Genomic DNA, 12,687 nt, shown 5'->3' with positions numbered 1-12,687 from the left:
GTATTTTGAGCATTAGGGAAATACGGGGTGAAAGGGAAAGGGAAAGGGATGGTGCTGGTTGGTGGAGGTGGGGGGTGGTGGGAGGTGATGTGTGTTCAGAAGAGTGGAGAGACAGGAATGAGGAAAGTCAGAGATGAATACCACCTACCAGGGGTGTAGCGCTTGGCTTTAACCATGCCTGTATCCACAACGTACTTGATGCCTGGAATGGTGATTGATGTTTCTGCAATGTTTGTGGAAAGAATCACTTTACGGCAGCCCTATAAATAAATCAAAAATCATTACTACAAGCCACTATGGAATCCTTCATTTTCAGCCAATACACCACCTCCAATAATTGCTCATAAACCGGTGTCTTACATCATTCCCAAAAGGACAAATGGGCTTAGAGAGAGTGTTGTGTGGAGTTATATAATTATAGAGACAGGATCTTTTTTAATATTAGAAGCATAGAAAATAGAAGCAGGAGGAAGCCATCCAGCCCTTCGAACCTGCTCTGCCATTCATCATGATCACAGTTGACCGGCCAACACAACAGCCTGTTGTTGCTTTTCCCCATATCCTTTGATCGCTTTCGCCCCAAATGCTATATTCAACTCCTTCTTGAAATCACACCATGTTTTGGCCGTGACTACATTTTGTGGTAGCGAATTCCATAGACTCACAACTCTGGGGTGGGGGTGAAATTTCTCATCTGTCCTAAATGGTTTACTCCATATCCTTAGACTGTGACCCCAGTTCACGACTCCCCCCCCTCTATTGGGAACATTAATCTGCAATTCTCTGTCTAGACATGTTAAAATTTTATAGATTTCTACGAGATCCCGCTCATTCTTCTAAATTCCACAGAATATAATCGAACGGATTCAACCTCACCTCTTATGTCAGTGTTGCAATACCAGGAATTAGTCTGATAAACCTTCAATGCACTCCCATCATAGCAAGAACATCCTTCCTCAGAAGGGAGACCAAAACTACACAATATTCCAGGTGTGGTCTCACCAAGGCCTTGTACAATTGCAGCAATCCCTGTCCTGTACTTGAATTCTCTTGCTATGAAGTTCAACACACCATCTACCTTCTTTACTGTCGGTTGCACCTGTATATTTACCCACAATGACAGGTGAATGAGAACACCCAAGTCTTGTTGCACATTCCCGTCTCAATTCATTGCCACTCATAATTATCTGCCTTCCTGTTCCTGCTACCAAAACAGATACGCTCACACTTATTCAGATTATACTTCATCTGCCATGCATTGGCCGACTCACACTGCTTGTTCAAATCACACTAAAGTATCTTTGCAACTTTCTGACAGCTCACTCTTCAACACAGCTTTGGCTTCTGTTTATGCATCGTTGACTAGGACAATGTTTATTCCCATTACAAATTGTTCAGTCTAGTCTAGAGGCATAATTACAACTCCAGTATTTTTCTGTCATGGTTTGGGACAGCTTAATTGCTTATCAGCTGGCAGTTAAAATTCAATCACATTGCCTGCAGACCAGACCTGCAAAGGCATCAGATTTCATGACCTTTTGAAAAAAAAAATTGCACTCAAAGGACATGCGCAGCACTGGCTGGTGAGTGTTTATTGCTGGTCTCGAGAAGGTGATGAGTTGCCTTCTTGAACCACTAAAGTCCATACCCACAATGCCATTAGGCAGGGAATTCCAGAATTTTGATCCAGTAACAGTGAAAGAATGCCCAAACACTTCCAACTTAGGGTGATGAGTGGCTTGGAGAGGAACTTGAAGGTGGTGGTGTTCCAATGTATCTGCTGCAAATATCCTTCTAAATGGGAGTAGTTACAGATTTGGAAGATGCTAAAGGAGCGTGGGAAAATTTTTTGCAGTGCATCATGTAGATAGCAGGCACTGCTGCTCGAGCGTTGGTAGAGGGAATGGACACAGTGCCAATCAAGTGGGCTGTCTTTTCCTGGATAGTGTCAAGCTGCTCAAATGTTATTTTTGTCCCCAGGCAAGTGGGGCGTATTCCATCACACCTCCTTACTTATGCCTTGTAGGTGGTGGGCAGGCTCTTGGGAGTCAGGAAGTGAGTTAGTGGTTGGGGTATTCCTAGCCTCTGACTTGCTCTTGAAGCAGCTATATTTATATGGCGAGTCCTGTTCAGTTTCTGGTTGATGGTAACCACCAGGATGTTGACAGCAGGGCATTCAGTGATGGTAACGCTGTTGAAGGCCAAGGCACAGCGGTTAAATCGTCTCTTGATGATTAGTGTCTGGCATTGTGTAGTGCAGTGTTATTTGCACTTTTCAGCCCAAGCCTGGATATTAACAAGTCTTGACATATTGTGAGTCTTTGCAAATGGTGCTGAACATTGTACAATGTTAGTGAACCAGATTGGTTTTGATGAGTCTGGGTTTCATAATCATTATGAATTAGACTGAGATTTTATTCGAAATTAAAGGTTTGCAAAATGGCGAATAGTGGTGATGCGGAAAAAGATCAGGAACTTTTTTGGAACCAGTAGCCAATGACTAAAAAGCTAAGAAAATGGGAGAAAATCGAGTATAAAAATAAATTGGCAAGAAATATGAAAAAAACCAAACAATGATCATTTTTACGGGTAGAAAGAAGATAGTTCAAGTGTGGGTCCTTTGGAGGATAATGACTGGGGAATTAAAAGCAGGGAACAGGGAGAAAGTAGACAATTAAAAGTAACATTTTTTATCCAGCTTCATGGTGGAAGACACTACAAACATCCCAAAGATAACAGATAGGCCAGTTGCTAGTGGGAGGGCTAGTTTTAGACACCTTATCTCAGAAAAGATATTATCATAGAGAAGTGCAACAAACGAAGGTTCACATGATTTATTCCTGGGCTAACAGGACTGTCTTATGAAGAAAAATTGGACAAACTGGGCCAGTGTTTATTAGAGTTTTGAAGTATGAGGTGATCTCATTGAAACTTGTAGAATACTTAAAAGGAAAATACAGGGTGGACTCTTAAGATGTTTTCCCCGGTTGGAGAATCCAGAACACGGTGGGGCAGAATTTTTTTTTAAAAAAAAAGGGTGTCACTTAGGGCAGAGATGAGGAGATCCTTTTTCAAAAGACTCTTAAGTTTTGAATTAGCAACTACAGGGGTATTTGGAAGCTCAGTGAGTATGTTTAAACAAGGTACAGATTGATAAGATTTCTGATCACCCACAGCATATGGGATAGTATGAATTAAAGGTATGAAAGTGATCAATCATACTTGATCATATTGAATAACAGGGCCAGCTTGATAGGCCGAACATCTAGCCTGTTTGTTTGTTAGTTCATATCTTACAACAGTCTCTGTCAGTAAAAAATATTTGACAAACTAATGGGCGAAAGGCAGACAGGTTAACAAGACTGCACTCAAGTATTTTTACGAGAACTGGTTGCAGAGATAGTGAAGACATCAGTTGAAATATTGCAGAACTCACTGGCAAACTATTAATGTGACACCCCTATTTAAGAATGGAATGAGGCAGAAAACAATAGGCCAGTTAATCTAACATCTATTGTTGGGAAAATGCTAGAGTCCATTCATCTACGTCAGCAAATCACTCACTGACTAGTACAATTGTCCACCTAGGAAATTCCATGTCACTGATCATGGATTCTGTGGGTCCTTGTGTGGCTGATGAGTCTGATCCTTGACGTACATCTCTGACCATATGTTAGGTAGGTGTTTCCAGGAGGCAGAATTGGTCCTTGGCCTTTAGATCATTAGCATTCTTTTCTCCGGTTCCTTTTCTGTACTTCCTCCTGTTGAGGATGTTCTCAAAAGAATTGTATCCCTTCACACAGGATTTTACTCCAAGTAGTTTCCTCTGAAGTAGAGTCTCCCACACATTGACATCTACGTTGTATTTCTTGAGGGAAGCCTTTAGGGACTTTGAGACACTTCTTTGATCCTCCTGTCTGTCTTGAGCTGGGCAAACATAAATTTACCTTGGTGATTGAAACTCAGGCATTCTAAGCAGGTGGCTGGTCCAGTGGAGTCGGTTGCACATCGGGGTCAGTCTTAGTTGAGAGTGAGCTTCCCAGGTAGGGGAAATGTTTCATGTTTGGGAGGGTTTGATCTTGGAGGGATGGACTGGCTGGCAAAGGATTTGAGCCTTCTTGAAGTTGAGGTCAAGACCAATTCTTTCGTATGCTTTCATTAAGTCTTTAAAGTAAGGCTTGAAGATGGTCTTCCAAGAGAGTAGACAGAACATTGTTATCCACATACTGAAGTTCCATAAGGGAGATCGTTCTCGTTTTCTTCTTGGATTTCAACTGGCTGAGGTAGAAAAGCTTTCCATCCACCTTTTAGATAATGTCCAATTCAGGAAGCTTGTGCTTAACAAGATGAAGAATGGTGGCAAAGAAGATGGAGAAAAGCATGGGTGCGTTGACACATCCCTGCTTGACCCCAGTCTTAACCCCAAAGGATTCTGTAACATTACCAGTGAGGACCATCACCAACATCTTGTTGTGGAGGAAAGAGGATGTTAATGAATTTCACTGGACAGCTGGCTTTTGACAGGATCTTCCAAAGCACTTCCCAAGTGACTGAGTCAAAAGCCTTGATCAAATTGATGAAGGCCACAGACAGCAGTTGTAGTTATGCCTGGTGTTATTCTTAGAATTGCTAAGCAGTGAAAATCATGTCCATAGTTCCACAGTTGGATCAGAAGCCACAATGGCTTTTAGGAGGATTTCAGCCAAGTCTGGAAATAGTAGCTAGCAAGGACTTGGGCAGTGATCTTCCTGGGGATGGAGAACTGCAAGATTCCTCAGTTGTTCCCAGAGTCCACTTTGCCTCTTTTCTTGAAGAGGGTGGTGGAGGCAGTATCCTTGACATCTGCAAGGATTTCTTTCTTGTCCCAGATTTTCAGGAACAGTCAATAGAGATAATGGATAAACTCTATTCCTCCGAGTTTGAAAATCTCTGCTGGAATCCTGTCCAATCCTGCAACTTTTCCAGTCTTGTGTCTAATGGAGGTTTCAACTCCTGCCACTCTTGGTGGGAGTCCAAATTTGTTATTGAAAAGGACTTGGGAGGGGGGGGGGGGTGCGGGTGGAATTTCAAAACATATTTATTATAGTTATTACATTTCATTAGACTAAGAATTTTACAGTTACAGTTACAAAGTTGAAACAACATTTGGATGGGTAGAAAAGCCTTTAGTGTCACATGCTCTCAATGAGTGAAGTGAAAAGTTTGTAATGTCACCCCTCAGCACCATCTTTAGGTACAGAGTACCAAGGTACAGGTATTTTAAGTGTTGTTAAGAGTTTAAAAAGAAGCAAGCATGGGAATAGAGTTTAAAATGTCCAGAATGATAATAAAAAGGGACTATAAAGTAAAGTACTTGGTTTTAGATGTTCTAGTCCTTCTCCAACAGGAGTCTGTCCCTGCCAGCTTCAGAACACAAGGCGACACTGCCTTCACACACTGACCTCCGTCCAGGACTCTTTGCTGCCGCTGCAGGACGCGGCCCACACACTCAGCTCCCATCCAGGCTCCGGTTGAGAGCTGTCTCCCTTGACTCCATTCTCCAGGTAGGGGTAGTTAAACATCTGTCAGTTTGGAGGGGGTGGGGGGGGGGGGGAGCTGGCGAGCAGAGGTGCTCCGAATGGAGCATCTTACTCTACCGACATCTTGCAAGACCCCACGTACAAGAAGAAAGGTTTAGAGGGATATGGGCCATGAACAGGCAGGTGGGACTAATTTAGTCTGGGATCATGGTCAGCATGGACTGGTTGGACCAAAGGGTCTGTTTCCATGCCATATGACTATGTCCTTGTCGATGATTGTATCACAATTTAGGAATTCTTTGAAGTATTCTCTCCATCAGAGGCTGATTTTTTTTTCTGTCTCTCAGAAAAGGGTACCATCCTTACTCCACATCAGTTTGAGGCCAAGGGTGGTGGGTCTGCATATTGCCTTGGTGACAATGAAGAAATCCCAGGTTGTCATGTTTGTCAGCAAGAAGCTGCAGCTCCTTGACTTTCTCAGTCCACCATTGGCTCTTTATTTCCCTTGTTCTTCTTTGTAACTCAGCCTCTTCTTCAGTCCTTAAGATCTTGGATGATGTGGTCATTCTCAAACCAGTCTTGTGGCTGATGATTTCTTCACTGAATTTCTTTATTCATTCAGGGGATGAGGGGCATCACTGGCTAGACAGCATTTATTGCCCATCCCTAATTGCCCAGAGAGCACTTCAGAGTCAACCACATTGCTGTGGGTCTGGAGTCACACATAGGCCAGAACAGGTAAGGATGGCAGCTTCCTTCCCTAAAGGACATTAGTGAGCCAGATGGGTTTTTCTGACAATCGATTTATAGTCATCGTTAGATACTTAATTCCAGATATTTATTGAATTCAAATTCCACTATCTGCATTGTATGGGTCAACAGTCCAGTGATAATACCAGTAGACTATTGCCTCCCCCTTGAGATGAAGATGGACGAGATGACGACTGTCTTCAGCTCTTTCCAGATTTCCTCCACTTCGTTAAAATTAACTCTTTGGAGATTTTAGTGAAGACTTTTCTGCCTGCAGTAGAAGAGATGTTGTTAAACTTGAAAGGGTTCAGAAAAGATTTACAAAGACGTTGCCAGGGTTGGAAGGTTTGAGCTATAGGGAGAGGTTGAATAGGCTGGGACAATTCTCCCTGGAGCTTCAGAAGCTGAGGGGGACCTTGTACAGGTTTATAAAATCATGAGGGGCATGGATAGAATATGAATAGTCACAGTCTTTCACCAGGGTAGAGGGCATAGGTTTAAGGTGAGACGGGAAAGATTTAAAAAAGGAACCCCAGGGGCAACTTTTTCTCACAAGGTGGTGCTTGTATGAAATGAACCGCCAGCGGAAATGGAGGAGGCAGGTACAATGACAACATTTAAAAGGCATCTGGATGGATATATGAATAGGAAGGGTTTTACAGGGATATGGGCCAAACACTGGCAAATGGGACTAGATTCATTTAGGATCTCTTGTCTGCACGGATGAGGTGGACTGAAGGGTCTGTTTCTGTGCTGTACATCTCTAGGACTCTATCACTAGTTAAGCTTTTTTCTGAACTGTTTCTGGTGGCATTTCAAGCACATTGAGGAGCAGATGTGCCAGTGGTCTGTTCACCAGTTGTCTGGTCGTTGCTTCAGTAATGAGGCCATCCCTTTGACTTCGGGTCCAAACAATAATGTATTTGATCATGTGCCAGTGCTTTGACCATGGATACCTCCAAGAAATTTTGAAATTGTCTTTTTAGTAGGCCAGTGTTGGTGATGACTAGCTGGTGTTCCACACATTTGGTGAGCAGGATAATCCCATTGGCTTTGCAAATCCCAACTCCTCCATTTCCAATGGTCCCTCTCCAGAGTTGGGCAACCTTTCCAATCCTCACAATGCAGTCTCCAAAGAGGATAATTTTATCTTCCGAAGAGATTTTGGTGGAGATGGTGTCCAGGGTTGAGTAGAACCCTTCTTTCGACTCATTCTTGGCATCAAGGGTTTTAGCATAGGCAGTCACGACCATTGTCTCCAGATCTCTCAATCCTGCCCATCAACTCTTGCTACAGGGAATGTTGTGCATGTAGGTGGTTTGCATTCCTTTGTGCAGGATATCTTAACTTGAACATGCTGTTGCGCATCAGCAGACACACAGTCCTTAACAAAAGGTAGATCCAGTTCCAGCGACAAGGAAACCTCAAAGACCAATTAATTAATCCTTACTGCTGCAACTTGCATCTGCTGCAGCCATGGATATTAGATGGGTATTTTTGACCTGGATTACCATTGAGGACTTGTTTTGGATTGAGCTGTGTCTGGTTCGTCCACTCCGATATTGTTTGTGGGTGACCCTGCCAAGAGTTGAGAACTCCCACTGGCATCGCTCTCATTAAATGGAGCACTGAAGCCTTTCCACCACACCAAGGTGGCAATCTGGAGTCCATTATTAAGGAAGAAACAGGACATTTAAAAAGCTTAATGCAATCAGAGTCCACATAGGTTTTTTGAAAGGGAATAATGTTTGACAAAATTACTGAATTCTTTGAGGATATAACAAGCAGGGTTGATAAAAGGATACTGGTAGATTAGTTTTTTAGGATTTTCAGAAGGCATTTGAGAAAGTGGCACATTATAGGTTATTGCACAAGATGGTAGCTCATGGCGTTGGGGGTAATAGCATAGATTCAGGATTGGTTAACGGACACAAGAGAGTCAGGATTAATGGATCTTTCTCAAGTTGGAAAGACGTAATAATGGAGCATCACAAGGATCAGACCAACGAGCTTATTTACTTAAATTCTATATTAAATAACTTCGAAGAAGGGGCAGATTGTAATGTATTTAAAATTAGTTGATGTCACAAAAATGGGTGGCAGGGTATGTTGTGAGGAGGATGTAAGGAATCTGCAAGGGAAGAGATAACTTGCACCAGTGGACAAAAACTTGGCAGATGAACTTTAATGTAAGAAAGTGGGAAGTGGGAAATTCTTGATAGCAAGAATCAAAATTCAGACTTTAATTAATTAAATGGAGAGAGACTCCATAAAATGCACAGCACAGAGAGATCTGGGTGTTCTTGTACATCAAGCACAGGTGCAGCAAGTAATTCAGCAGGCAAATGGAATGTTGGCCTTTACTGCGCTAGGGTTGGAGTTTACAAATAGGGAAGTATTGTTACATCTGCACAAGATATTTGAGGTTGCACCTGGAGTACTGTATACAGTTTGGTGCCCATGTTTAAGGGAGGATCTATTGGCATTGGAGGCTGTTCAAAAGACATTCACAAGGCTGAATCCTGGATTGAAACGGTTGACTGATGAAGAACAACTAAACAGGTTTGGCCTTTACTCATGCGAGTTTAGAAGAATGAGGGGTGATCTTACTGAAACAAAGATTCTGAAGGAGCTTTACAGGGTAAGTGTTGAGAAAATGCTCCCACTTATTGTATCATAGGGTGAGAATCCTCATAGTTAAAAGAATAACGGGACACTCGTTTAAACTAAAAATGCAAAGGAGCTTCTGCTTCCAGAGGGTAGTCAATGTCTGGAATTTTCTATCACGGACAGTTGTGGAGGCTAGATCACTGAGCATTTAAAAAGGAGGTAGACATATTTTTTTAAATATCAGGGAAGTTGAGGGCTATGCCTATTCCCATTCCTATTCCTAATGTTCCTTTGATTCAAAAATTAACTGGGCTTAAATGCACCTAGCTGCTGTGAGAATTTAACCTCCGGTTTCTGCAGCATTTGCCCAGGCTTCTAGATTACTAGTCCAGTAACAATGTCACTATGTTATTGTTTCCACAGAGAAAAGGTATTATACTTGATTACAAACTGGGAATTTATAAAACCCATTAGTTAGATTATATTAAATCCTCAGACAAGGGCTTCAAGCACAGATCTGACATCTGACCATGGTATTCTACATGAAGGAACTGTGCTACGGCATCAACAGGGAAAATAGAAGCTTCTCAAGCACACTACAATGATTGCAGCGAGACTTTGGCATAATGGTAATGTCACCAAGCTAGTAATCCAGAGGCTCAAACTATTATTCCTGGGTTGAAATTCCACTTTGGCAGCCAGTGGAATTGAAAGTCAGTATCAATGATCATGAAACAATCAGCACTTATGGCAAAAACCCACCTTGTTTACTAATGTCCTTTCTGGAAGGAAGGCTGCCACCCTCATCCTGTCTGGCCTATGTGTGATTTCAGAACAGCAGTGTAGATGACTCTGAACTTTGTTCTAATGGCAATTCACCTAGATCCAGATCAGGCATACAAAATAAATCCATCCTCACCAGCAACACACACATTCCACAAAAAAATTAAGAAAATATTTCTATAGATTTAGATCCACCGATAAGTCGGTAATTTTAAGCTTTCATTCGAAAGGGCTAAGTTCAGAGTTTTGCAAACAAATGGGGAGAAATAAAACTAACTGGCAAGGGACTTAGAACTAAAGAGAGTGTCTACGAGCTAATTAGAAAGCCCTGCAGTTTCGTGTTTGTTCCAACAATTGTTCATTCTACAAAGAACGAAGAGTTTATTTTCATGCTTGCTTTAAGATTTGCTCAACAGGAATTTTAAGAAGTACCTTCTGTCCCAGTTGAAAGACTCGAAGCTGCTGCAGGTGAGGGAGTGATGCATACAGAGGGAATACTGACATCTGCGCACAGCCTTGTGGAAGGTGTTTGGCAATTTCCCTGCATGTTCGACTCATGGCCTCAATTTCCTCTTGACCAGTCAGAAAAACCAGAATGTTGTGTGAAGGTGGTGCCTCCTGTTAGAGAGATAACAGTTATACCTTAAGGAACATGCTTTCAGAAATCTTCTTCACTCCTCAAACTGCCTTCTGTTCCATTTGTTTTCAATGAGAAAGTCTCACATTCATTCAGACATATACAACAATTCAATAAAAAGAACAAAGCAAGCAACAGTCAAAGAATGGGCACAAGAACAGGAGAAGTAGCAGGAGTACAGCAGATGGCCCGTTGAATCTGCTCACATGTTCACAGCAGCTCATGGGCTTCAACTCCACTTTCATGCTACTCTCCATTTCCCTCAGTTCCCTGATGGATCAATCATCTGTTTTTTCCGCCTATAAGCATATTCAATGTGGAACATCCATAGCACACTGCAGCAGAGAATTCCAAAGGATTTGAAACACTTTGTAGTGAAATGATTTTTCCTCTTCTCAATCCTAAATGATTGGTCTCTTATCCTGATACTATGTCCCCAAAGCATAAATTTTCCAACCAGTGGAAACAAGTTCTGTGCCTACCTTGTCAAACCCCTTTCAAAATCTTACATGTTTCACTGGGATTGCCGCTCACTCTTCTAAACGCCAGAATGTTGGCCCAATTTACTCAGTTTCTCATCCCAGAATCCAATTTCATGAACTTTCACTTATCACCACTTATGCAGTATATCCTTCCACAAAAATGGAGACCAGAGCAGCACATTATATTCCAGGTGCGGGCCCACCTAAACCCCATTGTAGCAAGACTTCCTTATTCTTCAATCCCATGGCAATTAAAAAACTCCATGCTATTTGCTTCCTCAATTGTTTGCTATATGTTACTTTGTGTTCCTTGTATATACAAGTCTCCCAGAACACCAATATTTACAAATTTTTTTGATATGATTTGATATATCATCATGTATACCAAGTTACAGTGAAAAATATTGTCTTACTTGCATTACAGGCAGTTCATTTTCTGCTTTTCTATTCCTACAACCACACTGAATAACCTCACCACTTTACCACATTTATAGTGTGATACTGTGTCACCTTGTTGTCCACTCTCATAATGGATGCAGATCAATTTACAGCCTCTTTGTATCCTGCTCACAGCCTATATTCCTACCTGGCCTTGCATCAGTAAAATTATATACATGACCCTGTCCTTTCATCCAAGTCATTCATATAGATTAATACAAGTAGCCAAGGTCCCAGCTCAGATCCTTCTGCCACTCCACTTGTCACAGCCCGCCAACCTGAAAGTGTTTCAATTACCCCGAGTCCTCTTTCCTGCCATACTCACATTATCCTTAACACTGACTACATCAGAATATCCTATTTTATGGACGTGACCACCTTTTGGCACAAACTTTCCAGCTTCTTCCCTTATGTCCCTGGTGCTGGGAGGCACCAGGTTCAATTCTACTCGAGTGACTGCCCGAATGGAGTCCGTGTTGGTTTCCTCTGGGTGCTCCGGTTTCCTCCCACAGTCCAAAGATGTGCAAGTTAGGTGGTTTGCCCATGCTAAACTGCTCAGTGTCCAGGGATGTGTAGTTTAGCTGGATTAGCCATGGGAAGTGCAGGGGTAAAGGGATAGGGTGGGATGCTCTTCAAATGGTCGGTGAGACTCAATGGTCGAATGGCCTGCTTCCACACTGTAGGGATTCTGCAATTATTGTAATTCAGCCTCAAGCTCAAATTCTAAGGTGAAGCTGCTTGAGCTCCAAGTGCCCTGTTTAGATTTATTTGTCCTGGATCACACTGGCCTCTAGGAGCTCCCACAGGTTGCAGCTGTGACGCATCATCTATTCTACTGTTGTTAATGTGTTTTAGTTAACTACTTATTCAATTATTTTCCATAATCCTGATAGAGGCGTCAGTTTTGGACTGGGTTGGACAAAGTCACAAGTCACACAATACCAGGTTATAGTCCAATGGGTTGGACCTGGTGTCATGTGACTTGTGACTTGTGACTTTTTCTATAATCCAGCAGTAGACTTTTGAGTCACAGAGTTGATATATTACACAGACTGCAGTGTTAAAAATGAAGCCCAACAGGACATGGTAGAGCAGTTTAACAAGAAGTAACATAGATAAGGAAGGAAAACTAAAATAACTGGTGGAACCCAGAGTGGAAAATGCTCTGGGATCCGATGTTTACACCCTTATATAATGGAGTGTGTTTCAGAAAAGAGCAAAGACTTGAACTACAATCTTCCAAATGTTAATGTTGATTTGGTAGTTATGTCAGAGGATTGGCCAGGGTTGAGAACACAATGCCACAAATGGAAAAAAAAAAGAGGAAAAAGAGCAATAAACTACAAGACGAGTTGGTCAAAACACTGATCATGAGTAAGCTTCTGGCCACAGAGATTCACAGGTCACCCAGAACAATGGGGCTAAATTAAGAACAGCTGGCTTGGATTTGTCAGCGTCATAGAATCCC

General features: G+C 42.1%; 1 protein-coding gene across 1 annotated transcript in view; it reads right to left on the bottom strand.

Moving 5' to 3' along the window:
* The window catches only part of dhx33 (DEAH (Asp-Glu-Ala-His) box polypeptide 33), a 68,534-nt gene that overhangs the window by 35,469 nt on the left and 20,378 nt on the right, over positions 1 to 12,687 (bottom strand). Inside the window, exons 5-6 of the mRNA XM_048612642.1 lie at positions 10,095 to 10,280; positions 149 to 260 (exon numbers count right to left, since the gene is read on the bottom strand). Coding sequence (XP_048468599.1) covers positions 149 to 260; positions 10,095 to 10,280 — 298 coding nt within the window. The remainder of the gene's footprint in view (positions 1 to 148; positions 261 to 10,094; positions 10,281 to 12,687) is intronic.

Source organism: Rhincodon typus, chromosome 26 (assembly GCF_021869965.1).
Source record: "Rhincodon typus isolate 14 chromosome 26, sRhiTyp1.1, whole genome shotgun sequence".
Classification (NCBI taxonomy): Eukaryota; Metazoa; Chordata; class Chondrichthyes; order Orectolobiformes; family Rhincodontidae; genus Rhincodon; species Rhincodon typus.
This window is presented reverse-complemented; position numbering and strand designations above follow the sequence as displayed.